At 42.8% G+C, this 19,425-nt stretch overlaps 1 protein-coding gene across 1 annotated transcript in view; it reads right to left on the bottom strand.

The window, feature by feature from the left end:
• Positions 1-1,400: 1,400 nt before the first annotated feature.
• The window catches only part of LOC120627080, a 35,285-nt gene continuing 17,260 nt past the window's right edge, over positions 1,401-19,425 (bottom strand). The window contains exons 20-41 of the mRNA XM_039894925.1: positions 19,003-19,166; positions 18,555-18,665; positions 17,278-17,422; positions 16,452-16,504; positions 16,058-16,144; positions 15,155-15,278; positions 14,408-14,497; positions 14,306-14,364; positions 13,615-13,756; positions 12,030-12,194; positions 11,160-11,331; positions 10,006-10,152; positions 9,262-9,422; positions 6,912-7,076; positions 6,156-6,566; positions 5,569-5,815; positions 4,397-4,494; positions 3,468-3,603; positions 2,800-2,977; positions 2,369-2,545; positions 1,816-1,978; positions 1,401-1,445 (exon numbers count right to left, since the gene is read on the bottom strand). Coding sequence (XP_039750859.1) covers positions 1,401-1,445; positions 1,816-1,978; positions 2,369-2,545; positions 2,800-2,977; positions 3,468-3,603; positions 4,397-4,494; positions 5,569-5,815; positions 6,156-6,566; positions 6,912-7,076; positions 9,262-9,422; positions 10,006-10,152; positions 11,160-11,331; positions 12,030-12,194; positions 13,615-13,756; positions 14,306-14,364; positions 14,408-14,497; positions 15,155-15,278; positions 16,058-16,144; positions 16,452-16,504; positions 17,278-17,422; positions 18,555-18,665; positions 19,003-19,166 — 3,240 coding nt within the window. The remainder of the gene's footprint in view (positions 1,446-1,815; positions 1,979-2,368; positions 2,546-2,799; positions 2,978-3,467; positions 3,604-4,396; positions 4,495-5,568; positions 5,816-6,155; positions 6,567-6,911; positions 7,077-9,261; positions 9,423-10,005; positions 10,153-11,159; positions 11,332-12,029; positions 12,195-13,614; positions 13,757-14,305; positions 14,365-14,407; positions 14,498-15,154; positions 15,279-16,057; positions 16,145-16,451; positions 16,505-17,277; positions 17,423-18,554; positions 18,666-19,002; positions 19,167-19,425) is intronic.

The following is a 19,425-nucleotide window of genomic DNA, read 5'->3' as shown; positions in this document are numbered from 1 at the left end:
TGTCCAGTTAGTTGAGGTAGTTCTCTATTTATTATGAGATATTTACGCTAACATGGATGTGACTTTAATTCTTATGAAAACTCATAAAGCTACTGATATGATCACTACTCCCTTCGATTATCGTTACATTTATTTTGCAATTTTTTAAATAATTTAATAAATTTGCAAAAGAAACAATTCCCTACATTTACCAAAGATACGAACCATTTAGAAGGTCTAGGATTACTTATTTGTTATCTAATCCACTCGATTATGCCGGCACTGCCGTGTTACCGCGATTTACATAATACTGATCACATGGTCTGGTTGACAAATGAAGAGTTTGATAAGCGCAGTGTTTACTGAGATTCGTAGGTAGATCTAGTTTCAAATAAATAGTTGAATTTGTTGTTTGTATAAACGTATAGCTTTTAAGTGTTTAAGTTAGTTAGATTGATAACATTCAACCAAGCCTTGAATTTAATTCCTGCTTTAAAAAGCTTAATAAGAGTACTTATTATAAAACGCGGTTAAGGAACTTTCACTATAAATATATTCATTCTGTTATATTATTAGGCTAAATACTATATATTCATCCTATCGCAGAACGCGTGAGTTAAGTTTGCTGGACTGACATAACTTACGATTGCCTGCGCACATATATTATTTGTGTTAATAGAGACCCTGCACATGACTACATTCGTATACGTCTACGAGAATCAACTTCAGGTCAGCTGACAGGATTACTGATTTTAAAGTCACTCACTTATTATTGATACTTATTCTTTGTAGTAGATGTCACTAAAATAAATGAAACAACTCTTTTAATTGCAGCATTCATTTATATTCAAATAAGTATGAAAGTTGCCAGTAGAAAAAATATTTTTATACTTAAATGTAATACATTTTAAATACTCTTCTAGTCACGTCAACATTATTATTATTATTGAATACTGCTTCAATAAAAAATGTGTTTACCTCTATCTATGTTTTATTTAACCTAATCGAGTAGTTGTCAATCATTTGTTACTACACTCATACAAATATGTCTATTTAAAGTTGGGCTAAAAATATGCCCTTCCAAACGTGCTACCAATGTAGCCTGCTTTAAAATGTTAATAACGCCAAGTTTTTTAGTTTTTTGACAATTTAGAAAACTCTTGCATATTTTTTTTATGAAACTAAGTATAGTATTTTTTATTTCAAATGGACTAAAGCTTACATAATGTTAAGTCAAAACTGTCTTTACCAATAGGCTTATTTACAGACTTTTGAACAGTTGGCCTTCTACTAAACGCGAATTGGTACCATATTTCTTCACCGTCCATCATCATGTTGGACAAAAAACTGTTTTACTAACTAATAAAGTTAATTTTTATCAAGAGCATATTTGCAACCTCAACTCGATTACGTCTGAATCATCACTCCAAGTTGGCGGACATTTCTAGTTCTTCTTTGAAGTATACCTGAAAACAAATAATTTGATTGATTTGACAGAAATATAGGGGAAAAGCGTTGTATGTTTTGTTCGGTTGTACTACAGAGCACGACGATAAATAAGGCCAACATGTTTGACTTAATAATGACAAGCATTCGTGTGGGCAAAAGCGAAGACTATATACAAGTTGAGGATCGAGCGAGAAAATTTTAACGTTTAAGCTTTAAATAAATAAAAATTAAACCTATTAACAATTGGCAAATCAAGCAGATGCTCGACCCGATGGTAAATGGAGAACCATCGCCAATAAACGAAGCAAAATTTCGCAGGACGTGCAAGGAACGTGCCGCCCTGTGTACATCAACCTAAGGCCAGCCGCTGCGGGCGGGTGTACGTGCCTCGTGGCGCGGGTAGAGGCGTGCGGCGAGGCGCGGCAGCTGCGCGGCGTGCGGCGCGCGCGCCCACGCCTGCGCGTGCGCATGGCCCGCCGCCTCGCACGCCTGCTCGTAGGCCGCCGACGGCGCCGCCACGCACGCAGCCAGCCGCAGCAACAGCCGCTGTCTGCGCAACAACCAGCGTCACCTCGCACTCCCAATAGCTAATAAACTAACTAATTAAAATAACAAGAACATTGTAGGCAATTAACCTGTAAATTTTACTCTTAATGCTTTCCCAAAAACATTGAATACCAAAAAATTGGGGTTAAAAAAATCAATCGATACGACAAAAGGAGGATTGAGTCCTTGCGAATTATTATACTGTGACTTTGGAGCTTCAGCATAGTTCACTTAGAATACGCTTGACTAAATTCGAACCCTTTTTAGATCCTTGCACTTTCGCAACAAACGGCAATTCCGTTTCCAATAGCACGGGAGTGGTTAGCAGGTGAAATATTGTCTTGGTTCATCAGTCCCCTTCGGGGTCCCGCGGGGCGGGTCAGAGGGCACTCACTGCGGCGTGGGGCAGGCGGCCGAGGTCAGCGTGACCAGCTGCAGCAGCGAGCGGCGCTGCTCGGCCCAGCGCGCCAGCAGCGCGCGTGCTGCCTGCGCGCACTCCGCGTCCGCGCCCGGCGCCGCGGCGCGCGCCGCCACGCACACCCACACGCACACGATCACTTCGTCGCGAGCACTGGAAATACTACCATTCATCTACTGTGCCTATGTATTCCCCCGAAACAATAGAACGAAAATAAATTAATTATTGCCCAGTATTACAACCAAGTATATCTTGTTCTAGTGTGTAGAACATTAGCTCTCTGAAACACCGCTCGGCGCAACCATGATTGCACGAGTACGATAAAAGACTCAAAACCATATCGACGGAGAGCCGTTCGCCACCCTGCGCTAGTGCAGTACCGTAGGCTAGTAGTGTAGTGCGCTCACAAGTCGACGTCCGCCGCTCGCAGCGCGTCGAAGGCGTGGCGCAGGAGCGCGGGCGAGTGCGGGCGCGCCAGCAGCATGGCGTACGCGGCGTGCAGGCGGCCGCGCGCCAGCAGCCCGGCGGCCTCCCGCCGCGGGCACTGCGCCCAGCGCCAGGCCAGCTCGCGCCAGCCGCCGCTCCCTGCGCAGCGAGACTATCCGTCAGCCTACAGGGGGCGCCGGGACTCCGCACGCCTAGCTTAGCAATCCCGGGCTCTATTTTAGGCGAACCGAGTGCGTGAATTAATAATTCTTAGATTGTCACTTGGCTTGTATTTATTATTATTATATTTCCCCCTTCTATAATTCTTCTATAATTCTTAAGCATAGTTTTCCTCAACTTCGCTTAAGTAAGATCTATTTCTATTCCAAAGGATATGCTGAGTTTTATGTATAGTTAGTAGTAAGTTTTTGCAGCTAACCTAAAAGCTAAACGGGTAAAGGGTGGTCAATTTGAAAAGAAAAAAAGATAAGTTTTGTCTGAACGGCATTTTAGAAAATATTACCGGGGCAGACCGTATAGAGTTATTTTTCTGACAGCTTAACAGATCGGTTATATATGATCGGTTGGCAAGCTGTCAGAAAAGTGACAGAATGTATCATGGACATCTAGTTGTGCGTGTTTAGCCGACCTTCCTCATTGAGTATGGCCTTGGCCACGGCGTCGCCCAGCGCCGCGAAGTAGTGCTGCGCGGTGAGGCTGGCCACGGCCGCGGCGGCGGCGCGGCGCATGCGCGGCGGGCACGCCGGCACCCACTGCAGCCACACCTGCCGCGGGAGCCGCAGGGTGAGCGCGGACTGAAGATACTCAACAGAGGCCTCGACGGAACCGTCTCAACTTTCCTCACGATTGCTCAATCGTGCGGAAAGCGCGGGCTGGTGCGGTGCAAGAATAGAACCTAAGCTCGGAAAGATTTTTAGACGATGACAGCATTTACTACGAGATCAAAGGCGTCGAACTACTGTACCTGTTCTTTAATACTGTGGTGTAAGGCTAGACGCAATTTTTCAGAGAATAACAGCACAATACGACATCATGGCATTCAATTATTCAAATCGATCAATTCTACATTCACAATGAAAGTTCATTAATCCCTGCCAAAAAGAATACATGTTTTAAATTCGATTTTGTATTTAAAAGCGTTAACAGTCTAAGTAAACTGTAAAATGTAAACTGTTCTGTATGTAGATCTAATAAATATCTTTGCAGATAGTGAACGAAACTGAACAACAACTGACAAAGGTCTTTAGTAGGGAGTACCACAATTCACGGTTCTGGGCCGCTTACCTCCAGCGGACGACCCCCAGCGACTCACCTGACGTCGTCTGTCCACCTCGTTGGGGGCCGACCTACGTCTAACTATTAGAAAACTCGACACGCCATTTATAGTGTCCTTTCTTAAAATGAAGAAACGACTTTTGGGATGGCACCGGCCCATAAGATTCAGGATTCTAAAGAACTATTGTGCTGAGTAGATATTGGAGTCGTGTGTGACACAGTGTGTGTACGACTCAAATATAATTTCTTTCTTTTCTTAATAATCTATCACGGGGCACTCACGGGGAAGGCCGCGCCCGCCGCCGGCTCCACGCACAGCACGACGATCGCGCGGCTCAGAAGCTGATCCACTTCCTCCGCGTTCTCTTCCAAGTGCGGGGCTGGGCGGGCACATTGGATAGAAGCAGGCGTTACTTTGCGGAATTCCATGATATATTATAAAAATTAAGCTTAATTTGCTATACTCTGCGAAAACCAGGGTTAGAAAGGCGACATATTTGGCGAATTTTTCGTTCGAGATGATGACTTTACAATTATTAATTGTAAAGTCAACATCTCCTGAGAATGCTCCTGTTTCGGAGCAAATCGTCCGTAAAGGATACATTGCTGAAGATCTTTTTGGTGTGGAGTATCAGGATTGAAGAAATTATAAATTACACCATTCTCCTGCTTTTCGCGGAGTATAGCAAAATAAGTTTAATTTTCATAATTATACTCATATTCCTAACACGAAGAGTTTGTTTCTGTTATTTCAGCAATTACCCGTTGGATTTATTAGCTCGTCGAAAGTTTATTGGTCATGTAAGTCTCGGGCATTGCTAGTTATTAAATACGTATAAATATGCCTGAAAATAAACATGAACTGTCGTTTAAGTGCGCGTGACATATTTTGAAAGCGTCTTGTTCGACGAGCGTCACGCAGCGATAAACAAACTGGTTGATTGAGTTTCGGTTGTATATTTAACTTGCAACGGTGAAGGAAAATAGTAAGGAAATCTGCATTGCCTGAGAGCTCTAATTTTCGCAAAGCTGTGTTTATCTACCACAGTGTGGTCACGCTTGGTGGACCGGCCCTACAACCTCCTCATTCTGAGAGGAGAGCTGTACACCGATGTGAACCGGTAATGATGAGGAATACCTGTTATAGCACTCTTCGCCACTATAATAATTTGTTATTGTCAAACTTTTGGAATAAAAGTTATAATTTGTCAAGTTACTACGAACTAATGTAGATTCGATGAAACATAGGTTTGAAACCGTAGAGGTTAGGGCATTCTTGTTACTATTTTATCTATTACTTTTAGCCTGAATAAATGATTAACATTATTAATTTGCCCGCAGCCGTCTTACCGACCGAGACGTATCGCCAAGCAATTCAGAAGTCCAGTACGAGTTTAAGTTACTGCCACGTAACTGAATCGTAGTGCAACCAGCCGGCCTCGCATGCGACTGACCTAGTTCAGAGAGCGTGGCGAGCGCGCGCGCCGCGTGCTCGGCCACGTGCGCGGCCAGCGCGGGCGCGCACGCGGCGCGCACCCACTGCGACACGCCGAGCGCGCGCTTCTCCGCCGCCCCGCCCAGCCGCAGGGATTCCGCCTGCTCTGGGTCGAGTTGGCAAGCCGACAGTACGACTCTGTGAAGTAACTCATTATTCGCGAACAATAAAACAGCAGACACGCACCGAGCTCGTTCGGGGATGAATTACCGCTATGCTTATTTCTGCTGCTAAGCAGCGTTGTTGTATTCCGGTCGGAAGGCCGTGGTTGCGAGTAATTAATGATGTAAATTAAATGTTTCTAATTTGCACTCTACTATAAATGAATTACGGTCTATATTAGGAACCGAAATAAATGTCTCTTAGCCAGTTAATATTACACTCCGCATTACCCTACGGGCTGCATTGTTACTCGAGACGATGGATTATATGGATAATCAATATATATTCGTTTGTAAAATACGAGCAGTCTTCGAGACATCCGCGCTTACTACGGTTTTTAAAAAAACCCCTGAGAAACTTTTTTTTCTAGTAAAAATAGCTTATGTTACTCTTCGTCCTTTCAACTAGCTCTATACCAAAAATGCACATGCTTTGTTGCTTTGTTAGGGCACGAAGAAAGGGCAAACAAACAAACACACTTTCACCTTTGATAATATAAGGAACGATGTTACTAAAACTAATGCTTACTAATATTATAAACGTGAAAGCGTACTTGTTTGTGTCTGTTAAATGAAATAGCAGTTGATATGTTCTAGTGGATGATGTACATTTCAGTGCTAACAAGTGTACGTGTATTTGAGTGGTGGTGTGTGATCGTATCGGGCACCTGAATTGTGGCGCGCGGTGGTAGGGCAGTGCGGGCGAGTGGTGCTCCGCGAAGAACCGCACCAGCGCGTCCGCCAGCGCCGCCTCGCCCAGCCGCGCCCACGGCACCCGCCGCGCCTCCTCCAGCGCCTGCCGGCGGCACTCGTCAGCACTCACACCGGTTACTCGCGCACTTATGACAACCCCCCGGCTCAGCGTTGAGCGCTGTGGTCTGGTCCGGTGGCCAAAGTCGTATCGCTAAGCGATTTAACGTACGTTGTCGCTCAGTAACAGTAACAAGTTAGCCCGTTACCACCTCATCACATAACGGTAGGTGAGTTTGGAGTTTAGGGATTACATGTCAAAGATGAAATCGCGCTATCCACATCCAGAAATCGTCGGTCAGTCCGCAATCTAACCAAGATTGGATCGATCTACCCTCTATAAGAAATAGGAGGCCCGGAGCTGACAACGGGTTAGATGGTGGCCGAGTACCTGGCGGGGCAATGCGAGCCGCTTGGAGGTGAAGAGCTCCAGCAGCAGTGGCAGCGCGGCCGGGAGCTGGTCCTCCGAGGCGCCCCGCAGCCAGCTCGCGGCCTGCTGGTGCTGCAGGCACGCGCCGCACCACGCCGCCAGCGCGGCCTCGCCGGACCGGCTCACCTGCCGATATATAACGCTACTGGAATCCACGCGATGACCTTCCAAACTGAATACCGTTTATTATTATTATTAAAGTTCAAATTCAAAATTTCTTTATTCAATGTAGGCCTAAAACAGGCGCTTATGCGTTTCATACAAATATCTTTACATAATTGTAAGGGGATGGTGATAACTTCGTTCGGCAACTTAAACCTAAAGCTACCAGGGTTTTAAACGCGCCCGGGTCTAAGAAGAGCCCACAACAAACTTAGCCGGGTAAATTATTATTATTATTTAACTTTTAATTGTATACCGCAACATTAACATATACAAAAATATAGTAAAAACAGAAACATAAAGAAAGAAGTAGAATACGAGAGGCGGCCTTATCGCTTAATAGTGATCTCTGCCAGGCAACTTCAAATTGGGAAAAAAGAAGAGAATAGACTGCAGGTGGTACAAATTTTTAAAATACATACACGTGAATAACTACATACTAATACATAAACTACTACATCAAAAGTAAATAATATAATTAATAATTTTGGGTCCCTTATTGTTTCTGGTGTATATAAATGATCTACCACACCGTGTTAGAGGCACTTGTGACATTGTACTGTTTGCAGATGATACATCTCTCATTTTTAAGACTGATAGAAACAATGATAATTTTGACGTTAACCGTGCTTTGTCACATGTGTCCGACGGGTTTACTGTTAATAACTTACTTTTAAATGCAAAAAAAAACCAATTGTTTGGAATTTGTTTTGCCTAACGTAAAAAAAATTGATAAAATCATCATAATAAATGGAGAAACACTTAAAATGGAAAACTCCACTGTTTTTCTAGGAGTGACCTTAGATTGTAAGCTACAGTGGGGTACCCATATAGAAAGCCTAGCGAGTAAACTCAGCTCAGCTGCATATGCAATCAGGAAAATTAGACAGCTTACCGATGTTGAAACAGCTAGGCTTGTTTATTTCGCATACTTTCACAGTATTATGTCCTATGGGATCTTGCTGTGGGGAAAAGCTGCAGATATTGAAAGTATATTTATACTACAGAGAAGAGCCGTACGATTTAATTTTATTTATTAAGGCCCAAACAGTATACTTAATACTTAAAATTAGTACAAAGAAAATAACACATACACCAATTAAGTAGCCGCTAATAAATCTAACGAAATACATTAAAATTGACAGCAAACTTATAACATAATTATGAAACTTTAAAATATGTAGCCGTACGATCAATACATAAACTTGGATCCTGCTAGTCGCTTCGTGAAAAATTTAAACAAATAGGTATTCTTATAGAATACAGTCTTTGAGAGACAAAATATTACTCTTTATAAACAAAAAGCGGAAATTAACAATCGACTTACCAGAAACGGACATAAATTAGTGATATCTGCATATCGTCTGCGAAAGGTGCAGAACTCCTTTGTGGGGTTGAGTATACGCTTTTACAACATGATTCCTAAGGAAATTCTTGACCTACCAATGCATACATTTAAAAAATGTATAAAAACGCATCTTATACAACGAGGTTACTATACATTTGATGAATTCCTCAATGACAAGGAAGATTGGAAGCAGCCAGCCTCGCTCTCCCGCAAGATAGAAAATGATTGTAAATGTTGATGTTGGAAAAGAGCAACTACTGATTTTCTTGCCGGCTCTTCTCGGTAGAATCTGCTTTCCGAACCGGTGGTAGAGTCACTACAAATATACACACTTGACGTTTCAAAAGTGCTTATAAAGTAAGTCTACTTGAAATAAATGAATTTGAATTTAAATATACATGCTATTAATAGTCGTTTACAATATTGTGGGCCTTAACTGTTTTTTTAAGTATTGCCAGTGATTTGGTTCGTCGTATGCTCATCTCTATGTCATCTTTCAAATGCGAGGTAGTTTTTAAATGAAATAACACACAGAACAGAAGTGAAAGTACATGCATATCCCGGCGACGACGAATAGTAAGCCACTTGAGTTTTAGTCGAAACATGATAATATTTTCGAATAGAAAGATTTTGAATACTAGCGTAACTTTGGTCGGAATTGGAAGAAATGATCGCAGCCGTCGCAAACACTTTCTTCTTAGCTCTTTGGCACGCACTGACCATGACTTCTCCCGCCTATCATCTCGCAACACGCATCCTGTTTTACATTAGCGCTTAAGTTAAGAGGTGGTCGTGGCGGACCTGGCAGCACAGCGCGAGCGCGTCCGCGCGGAGCCACTGGCGGTGCCACGGCAGCGCGCCCAGCGGCGGCAACAGCGCCGCGGCCTGCGCGCGCCGCTCGGGGCAGCCGTGCGCGCGCACCGCCCACTCGAACACCTGGCGCAGCAGGCCGTCCTCGCAGCCTGCGGAACAGCGCGACTTGCAGCATAGGCAGGAGACCGAAACTATATCCGAGTGCCTATCTGCTATAAGCACGGGAACATGGAATAGGGGACACCATCATCATCATATCAACCGATACACGTCCACTGCGGGACATAGGTCTTTTGTAGGGAGTTCCAAATTCCACGGTTTTGTGCCGCTTGGATCCAGTGGCTACCTGCGACGCACTTAATGTCGTCTGTCCACCTCGTTGGGGGTCGATCGTCGCTGCGCTTACCGGTGCGGGTCCGCCATTTCAGCACCTCGACCCCCAACGTCTATCCTTACGGAGAAGACGGAAACGGAGAAGTTTATTATATGTATATTGTTTGGATATTATTTCCACTTGTGCGCCAGAGTTGATAAAGCTGTGGGATAAGATACATTTTTATATCCTTTCCCCGGGGATATAGTTGTCTTCTGCCCATGCTAGTAACCATGCAGATGTTACTCTATTTGATTCTCTTTTATTTATTTTTGGTTTACATATAATCACCGGGCTGGGCACACGGGACGGTATCGTAGTAGGTCGAGCTACTAGCGTGCGCGAGGCTGAGTCCGTACCTGGGCACTCGAGCATGATCATCGCGATCGCGTCGACGAAGCGCGCCAGCATGGCGGCGCCGGCGTCGGGCGCCAGCGCCGGCGCGCGGCCCGGCTGCAGCCACGCCGCCCAGCTCTCGCGCAGCGCCGCCCACGCGTACACCGACACTGCGCGCACACAGACAACCGGCTACTGGGCCTCCGCACCAACGTGACATATTTTCTTTTTTTTATATACTCATAGTTGGCGGACCGAGCGGATGGCCCACCAACCTGATGGTGAGGTGGAAGACCATCGCCTATAAACAGGGCATCACTTCGCAGGTAATGCCAAGAACTCGTCCTGCAACGTGCCGCCCTGTGTCCATCAAACCTGAACGTAGGTGTTCAAGTAATAATTAGACCGGCAACCACGCCAGTCAGGCTGCAACATGGCATTGCTATAATGCTGCTTTGCGGCAAAAATAAACATGGCGGTAGTACTTTCCCGAATGAGCTCTGTCACAAAAAAACACTTGTTAGTAGTAGTAACGTAAATTATTAAGTTCAGGCAAAACACACTACTACTATGATTTTTAACATTTTTTTGAAGTGAAAACTTCTTTAGCCTGGTTGAGAAGTTTTTGTTACAGGAGAAACTTATTGATTTTTGTCACCGATGACCTCGACACTAATACATGATACATATAGTTTCTAAGCCATACATAGTAATCAAAGGTTAGCATATAAAACTCGCGGGAACAGATAACTTATTTTTCACGGACACTGACGGCAGAGAAGTTATGCTGACCCTATGGTCAACCATCCCAAAAAAAAGAGAAAGAAAATATAATATGTCTTCTTGTTTATGCAATCACAAACAAGACATTTTCTTTCTCCTTTTATTTGGGATATTATAAATATAGATAAGACTTCACGTATCTGTAATATACGTGAACGTACAGATACAACGTGTGACCTTGGCCTTTCATAGATAAAGTGATTACACCGAATTATTCGAGAAACGGAGCATAAACCCAAGTATAAATTTTCAGGCTTAAATCTTTAAAAGTTTGTACGCGTAATGTATAACGTAATAAAAACAATCTATCCTCGTCATCAATGTGGCACACGTCAATTTACTTATGCACTTTTATTTAGAATGCGGTACAGTATCGTTTCTAGTTCAGCCTTACCTCTTACCGGTTCGTAGGTGCGGCGCACGGCGGCCGCGACGAACGCCCGCAGCAGAGCGCACAAGATGTCCGCGAAGTGCGCCGCGTACGTTGCGTGCGTCGCGCTTTCTATCGCCCCCGAGTCGCAAGCCGTCCAAAACATCACGCCCAGTTGCCGAAGCACATGTCCCAGCTAAAAAGAAAGCAATAATGAACATCACATATACAATTTTACCATAAACTACCGATTGATATCTCAGAGATATCCTGAAAAAGTTCAGTTTGTATTCGTAAACGTATAGTGTGAAGGATTAAGTTAATTATATAAAAAGCTTAGGAATTAATTAGTGCTCTAACCAGTCTGCTTTTTGAATACATATAGAATGGCAACGAGAGATGGTGATAACAAAAAGAACACCCGGCCAAGTTTCTTGTGGGCTCGTGGCCCTTGTAGCTTTAGTTTTAAGTTTTAAAATGGCGATCAATATTTTCTTTTCTATTAACCTTTTACTATTTCGAGTCAAAGATCCAAAATTTTGTTTTTTACGAAGGATTTAAGACGAATGTAACGATACCTTAACTACCGAAATCCATCCTATCGTTGTGAACATACGAGGTAGTGAAGAAATTCACAAACCTACTATGAGAACGAAACCATAACTCTCGTTATATCTACGTTACGGCCCATAGTTAACGCGAGGACAGTTAGTAACTTTGAGAGATCGAAGGTGCATATCTTTCGCTCCGTCATTTTTTTTTTATTTGTTTCTATTTCTGTACTTTCTTATAAGTTAAGTCCCAAATACCGTCCCTCGGATGGTATGCGTAAATGCATTCCCCACAGTAGAAAAAAAACATACAGCCCAACAAACGTTTCGACCCGAAATATACCTGATCAAAATCCACTTCGTCGCCGTATTTGTCCACGACTTCGACCACGTGCGCCAGGTATTCCGGCGGCAGGCCGGCGCCCGCGCACGCCAGGCGCGCGCAGTGCAACACGTGCGCGCACAGCTCGGGCGCGCGCGCCACCGCCTGCGAATGCACTGCTAGCAGCTGCCGACACAGCGAATATCGTCGTCATCATCATATCAACCCACAAACAAATAAAAGCGAATATCTCCACACTGGTTTTTCACTTCTCAGGCTCTTAATTATTTATTTATTATGCATACTTTGTGCCATGTGTAAGAGGACTAATGGTTTTGCGCACAGCGCATTACACACTGGGTATCACAGAGCTTATGCCTTTTTCTGAGGAATGCCATATTTGATGAAAAGAAAATTAGACTACATTGTTTGTAACTTTCGGTAATTTTCTTATTATTTAATTTTTTAAAAACTTCTTGTCCTGTTTTAAATAGCTTAGTTAGTTAAAATAAAAGTTTATTCTTTGATGTTAATATATCCACATACCTGAATCAAATGACATCAAAGAAAATGTTATTCTTATATTTAGCCAACAGTACAATTAATGAATTTCTTAATGACTTACGGAGCTGACTAGAGCCATAATGGCTTTGATGTAGTCAACTCCGCTCTGATCTCAACAAAATGATTGTAAAATGTAGGACATGAGTGAATGCTAAGTTTCTTGCTTCCGAACCAGTGCGCGACGGAGTCACTACATACAGACAAATTGGACAAGAATTTTGTCCACTGGGAGTGGAGTTTTACATTTTGAATAATAACTACAAAATAAATTAAGATTTAATAAGAAACAGATCTTGCCGAGGAGCCCTAGAATGTCAGTTTTTGGGAGAGGCTATCAACGATACTCAAACGGTGTGTTATTATATAGTACGAGCTGAGAGACTTAGAAGTCTGAAGTGGCTGTATTACTAATTATAGAAGTTCACTTCTTCATTTCATTTCATAAAACCCTGAGAAGTCCAAGGTCGCCCTTTTCCATCATGTCCTGCACAACAGACATCGTGCAAGGGAAGTACTAGCACGTTCTTGGGAGATAACTTAACTTTCTAAAACTATAGGTTATGGGTACTAAGATAACTGATGCATATTTACAAATAATATATATAAATAATTAAAAACTATTAGGTTTTCGGTTTCACATATAAGTCTAAGAGACAGTACGTAATGTACCTCTAAAGCCTGTGAAGTATTTTATCGGTTTTCATTTAAACGATATTATTATAAAAACATTTTCAAGTTCTTGGAAACGAACCCACAGTCTGGGACTCGGAAAGCCGGGTAGTGGTGATATACCCCCGTGCCTAGGAGATCACGTTAAGCTGCCGGTCCTACGCCCGATCTCTTTCCGGTCGTGTCGGATCTGTCGTCCCATCGGACTTTTAGAGCGAGGGAATAGAGAGTGAACCTGTGTTTGCGTACACTTGTGCACTATAAGAACATCTTCCGCGTAGTTGAAAAATCTCTCTGGAGATTGACCACCGTAGTCGACACCGGTCAGAGAAACCGTTTCCAGCGTGCGCAAGGAAACAATAGTCCACGTCACCTCCAGCAGCATCAGTTGTTGCGGGTCGGGCCGCGCGCCCAGCCCGCGCGCGGCCTGCGCCAGCGCCTCCAGCACTTGGGCGCGCTGGCTCGGCGCCGCCGCGTCCGCCCACGGCACCAGCTCGAACTGCCGGACCACATTACTTCTACAAGGTCATTTCCAAACGTACACACCGCCAATGAAACGTATCATCACTAATACTCGACTTCAAGATATGGTTATAATTTTAAGTAACTTATATCATTGTTTTCGGTAAAAAGAAAAGTGAAAAATCATCCTTAGCCCTAACTTTTTTCCCTAACCTATTATTTTGATTGCGTGTGCAAATTATTGTTTTAATATTATTGTTAAGAACCTAATTCGTTTCCGGTCGCCATACTAATTTGTTACTCAATTTATATATATGGTTGTCACTCCGTATATTTGGTAAAAATAGTTTTTCTTAAAGTATTGATCCCCAAATATAATAATTGTAATATTCCATTGGTATAGTCGATCCCTCAACTGGCTTTGTGTACGCAAATATCAAAAATTAAAATTAACTGTGGACGTTGGGGTCCCAAGGTGCAGCAGTGGCGATCTCGCACTGTTAAACGCAGCGTTGGTACCTAGCAAGAAAATGATGATGAATAGCACAGGTCAGCAAATATAAAGGAATGGCCAGGTGGCCGCAGTGCGAGGCGCGCGGTACCTTGGAGAGGTAGCTGAAGGCCACGTGCGGCGCGAGCGGCAGGCGCAGCACGGCGGCGTACAGCGCGGGCACGTCGCGCGGGCGCAGGCGCGCCGGCCGCACCAGCTGCGCGCACAGCGGCTGCAGCGCGGCGCGCGCGCCCCAGCGGCCCAGCAGCCGCGCCGCCAGCGGCCCGTCCGCGCTGAGGAAGCGCTGCGCACGCACCAGTGAGACACAGTTACGTGGGAACTATTCCTATCACTCCTAGTGAATTTGGGTATAAGCATATAAAAAGAACCACGACAGATCGGAATACAGTTGGCACTACCCCATCTCTCTCCGCAGAAGTGATATGTAATATAACGGAGAACGGGCACCGCGTCCTCTGTACAACTGCAATCTTCTGCTGGGATCGCCGACCCGTCTGCCCAGTTTAGTGATTTTAAGTAAACCCTCCCGTAGAAAGAGGCCTTTAGTCCAGTGGATTGTTAAAGATGTTGTGGAAACAGTAAGGTAATGAATATGTTTTTCTTATACCAAATTAGCTAACTTAGTGTGAATTTTCTTCGACTAACTTGGTCTTTACCGTTCGCGGTACCTCGAGAAACACATTAGACCGAGTTTTGTTTATTAAGACTAATGAAGATGACGATTCTAAAGTAGCAAAATATCACTCAGTTACGCACTATTAACCGTAACGCACCGTAAATAGTCTTACGGTATCTCATGAAGCCTACAAACATTTCGAACATTTTACTGTGTGGACATCATCTAAGAAAGAGTTTTACGATAGTTGGCGATGATCTGTTACACAGACAATTCGCGCAATCTTACTACATACAATCGGCAATTGAGTAGAAGTGCGCTCACCGCGGCGACGTCGGCGACGAGCGCGCACACGGCGTCGTGTGCGGGCGCACACTGCTGCGTGCGCGGCGCCGCGGCGGCGGCCAGCTCGGCCACGCGCAGCGCCGCCTCCTGGCTGCGGACGCGCCTGCACAACCACACTGCATGAATGCCTGCTCGTCTAGCCAGTATAGGAGACTACAATTATATGCCCCTACAAAGGATAACATGAACGTGTCAACCTGCCAAAGCACGGCAATGGGAATAGGAGAAGTTTACCCCCGTTTATTAATCCGATATTATTTCCCTTTTTGTGCCAATGTGCGAAGTGTTGATAAAGCTGTGGAAGAAAAAAACATTTTGTCCTTTCCCCGGGAGAAAAATATCATGTGTGCCTACCAGCCGTGTTAGATGCCGGCACCGTCTCTCTTTATAGAAACTTTAAAGGGCACCCAAAACTAGCGCGCTAAAATTAACAGGTTTAGTTCTTCATGATATTACGAATGGCGACGGTACAAAGTGACTTCATCTGATTTTTTTGGGGGTTTATTTCTATTGCCCATTGGGATTCATAGGCGTTTTAATATCTCTAAAATAATTGTAAAATTATGACAAAAAAAAATCCAGTTCAGTCTTTTTTCGAAACACTCATCGCTTTAAATTGCAATACAGCTTTAAGGTATAATTATAACATCACAACAATGTAAATATTGAGTGACACAGTCACAAGTAACTTCGATTATTTTCTGATATAAATTTGTTAATTTTACTATCAAAACATGTTTTTTTCTCAACGAAGCATTTTGAAATAAATTTTAGTTAAATATCAGTTAAATATATAGATAGCATTACTTAAAAACAGATATGATATGTTCATACCAAGGAACGCTAAGTACCCCGTAAGCGAACTTCTCTATGAGCACTGACCTGCCTATCGAGTGCAGTCGCGACGTCACCTGCGCCTCCAGCGGCCGCGGCCGGGACAGCTGGCGGATGGCCGCGCGCGCACTTCGGCTGGAACAAAACTAACTGGTTAATTATATTCATACAACTGCCTATTATTATCATAACAGTTAATGAGAGTATATCTCAGAAACTGCTTTATCTAGAAGACTAAGAAATAACAGTTCACCTGGATAATGGTTCATAGTTACTATTTAATAGTAAAAATTGTCTTTCATTAGTCAAATAATTACTGAAAACCACTATAACTTGTAATTCAAAACTATAATTGACATGTTTTCAACCATGCATAAGTAAATTATAAAAATCAGATTTGTCACGATTGAAAGTCGTTACACGCATGTAGATCAATACGAACCGATTCTCCTGTATTCCTTGTTCGGCCCCAGTCGATATACACCATTCGTCTTTCTGTGAAAAAAAAATTACTTGATGAGAAATGAATCTTGGAGCATCCGTCTTTTAAAATTTGTACGCATTTATTTTGTTGTTTTAAAGCATCTCGTTGTAACAGTTTTTTTGAGAGTTTTGTGGCAGTAGCAGCAGCAAAACTAACACGATTGCGCTGGATAAGCAATATTTACTGGAGTCAGTAAATGTAAAGGACCAACTTTGGTGGTTTGAAGGAGAATTTCGTGTACGTTCGTTTCAGCTTCTATCACTAACAATGAATAGACTCGCGATACCTTTTCAATTAAACGTCCGATTCGAATGAATTAAAAAGTATTTTCCTAAATAAATACCTACGCTTGATGATAAAACGATTTATTTGTATAAGAATTAACACTTCGATACTAACGTAAAGCACTTTTGTTTTTGCCATTGATTTAATACAAAAGCTGCTAAAGCGACTTAACTATGATGGATCGATCCTTTAATCTCTACTTATTTGTAAGGTCTCCTAGTTATTATTACAAAAATATTTAATGTACGTATAAATCTAGATTTATAAGGAGATAGATCATTAAATATTTCAGAATGTGTACCAGATACCAAACCGGTGCATGTAAAGAGTAGATACAATTATAAAAACCAAACCGTTACTTAATTTATTGAGATTCTTTTCGGATCCGCAATTTTTTTTTTCCGTTTAAAGCTCCCTCCGAGATGTGACGCCTTAAACAACTGCTTAATTATTTTACGGGCTTATTCGGACGTACAGTTCGCGTGGTGTGGGAACTTACCGCGATATGAATAGTGACGGGCTTGCAGCCCTGCGGGCAGGGCCTCCGCACGGGCGGCAGCGGCCGGCGCACGCGGTGCCGGCTGACCAGCTCCCACAGCTGGCCGTCCAACTTTGTCACACGCTCCAGATCCGACACCCACTCCCTTAAGCGAAAACCCAAAAGTAAACCTAAATAATAGCACATTTAACACGGTATATCGACGGTGGTGTTTTTTTGATATACTATGAAATTTAAGCCTCTTTTGCTATACTCCGCGAAAAGCGCGAGAATCTGTACGGCGTTATTTATAATTTCTTCAATCTTTATACTCTACACAAAACAGATCTTCGGCAATGTACTCTCCAATGGTTTAACATACTACCTATATTGAGAGCAGCGAGGTTACTATACATTTGATGAATTCCTCAATGACAAGGAAGATTGGAAGCAGCCAGCCTCGCTCTCATCTCCCGCAAGATAGAAAAATGATTGTAAATGTTGATGTTTGAAAAGAGCAACTACTGAGTTTCTTGCCAGCTCTTCTCTATAGAATCGGCAATGGTTTCCGAACCAATGATAGAGTCACTACAATTATACATACTTGACGTTTCAAAAGTGCTTATAAAGTAGGCCTACTTGAAATAAATGAATTTAAATTTGAATTTGAGAGCCGACTGGCGCAGTGGGCACCGTCTCTAACTGGAAAATGCTTTCATATTCCAAGGCTGTGGGTTCGATTACGACAGCTGGAAAATATTTGTGTGAACAATAATGATATTCAGTATTTGGGTGTTTATCTGTATATTATAACTATGTATGTGTGTCATAAAAATAATGATCAGCTATCTTAGTAACCATAACACAAGCTACGCCTAAATTGATGCTAGATAGCGATGCTTGGACTGTCTTAGTGTATTTATGATTTATTTTGCTATTTATTTATATTCAATTTCACAAAATTATAAAGGTCACAACGTACCTTCCATTTAGAAAGTAAACGTAGTTTACAATTCTTCTCGCCCCTATCCCACGTTATGTGTTTTCGACACAACATATTATCTTCAAACATGAAGACTGGTTGTTCTTTACAAGCGGTAGTTTTAATGCAACTGTGAGTAACATATTGCCCATTGCATATTGTTTTCTTTTCCACGTTTGCACGTCTATCCTAATTAAGTATTTATCGACCGAGAGTTTCAACTGTCATGAAATATGGCATTGTTAGGAGATTTGAAAGAAAATTAAGGAAGGAGGCTAGTAAAGCCATTTTAAGGTCATAGCCAACTCGTACTTACTTAGTAAAATTTTCTAGTTCTGTCAGGTGCTGCTGAATTGTTTCAACGACCAATTTTGTATCTCTAAAGTACATGTCATCTTTGATGGTCGGTAAATCCGGCATTTTGTACCTGTAATTGTTAACAGTATTTACAGACAGACAAATATTTTGTGGTTTATACTGAGATTAGGATCTCCGTTACAATTAATTGAACCACCAAGAAATGAGCCACTTCTGGCTCTATTGACTGATTAATAACTTTTTGGATGATGATCAGTGTCTGATAATGGAACTTGTTTTTGAATAATTCATTATGTAAAAAATATTACTGTCCAATTAATTCCCCAAAGGACCTCAAAAGATCTGGTATGCCCATCTAGGCTAGTGCGCTCTTAGGTGGAATCATCACCTGTCACCAGATTTGAAGTCAAGCACATGTCTATATATTGAAGAAAGCGTTATCTAACCTGCGGCGTCTTTTTTTACTCTTGATGTCCATGATCGCCGAGACGGCGCGTTCAAAATGCGTCGTGTATGCTTGCGGCGCCGACTGCGCGCCTAATGGGGCGGGTGGAGAGTCCGCCACGGGTGATACCTGGCTCAAGGAAGCGCGCCAAGCTGTTTCGAGCGCCTACAAAATTGAAATCAACACTCCTATTACCAATTCTAAAATGTTTGTTTTTTACCCATGTTCCGCTCAAATACTGCGCCGATCTTGGCGGAATTGGGCACACAGATAGCTTGTATTGTAGTGAAGGACCTTGGACAAGTTTTATCCAAATAAACGCCCAGGGAATGTCCTCGTGAGATATGAAACAGTAAGCTTTGTTACCTTTGTTTCAAAATTTAAAAAAAAAACACAAAGGTTGCCTGGAGAGAGACACTTTAAA

This window comes from Pararge aegeria, chromosome 10 (genome assembly GCF_905163445.1).
Source record: "Pararge aegeria chromosome 10, ilParAegt1.1, whole genome shotgun sequence".
Classification (NCBI taxonomy): Eukaryota; Metazoa; Arthropoda; class Insecta; order Lepidoptera; family Nymphalidae; genus Pararge; species Pararge aegeria.
The sequence above is the reverse complement of the archived record's forward strand: the minus strand, read 5'-3'. Positions and strand labels throughout refer to the sequence as shown.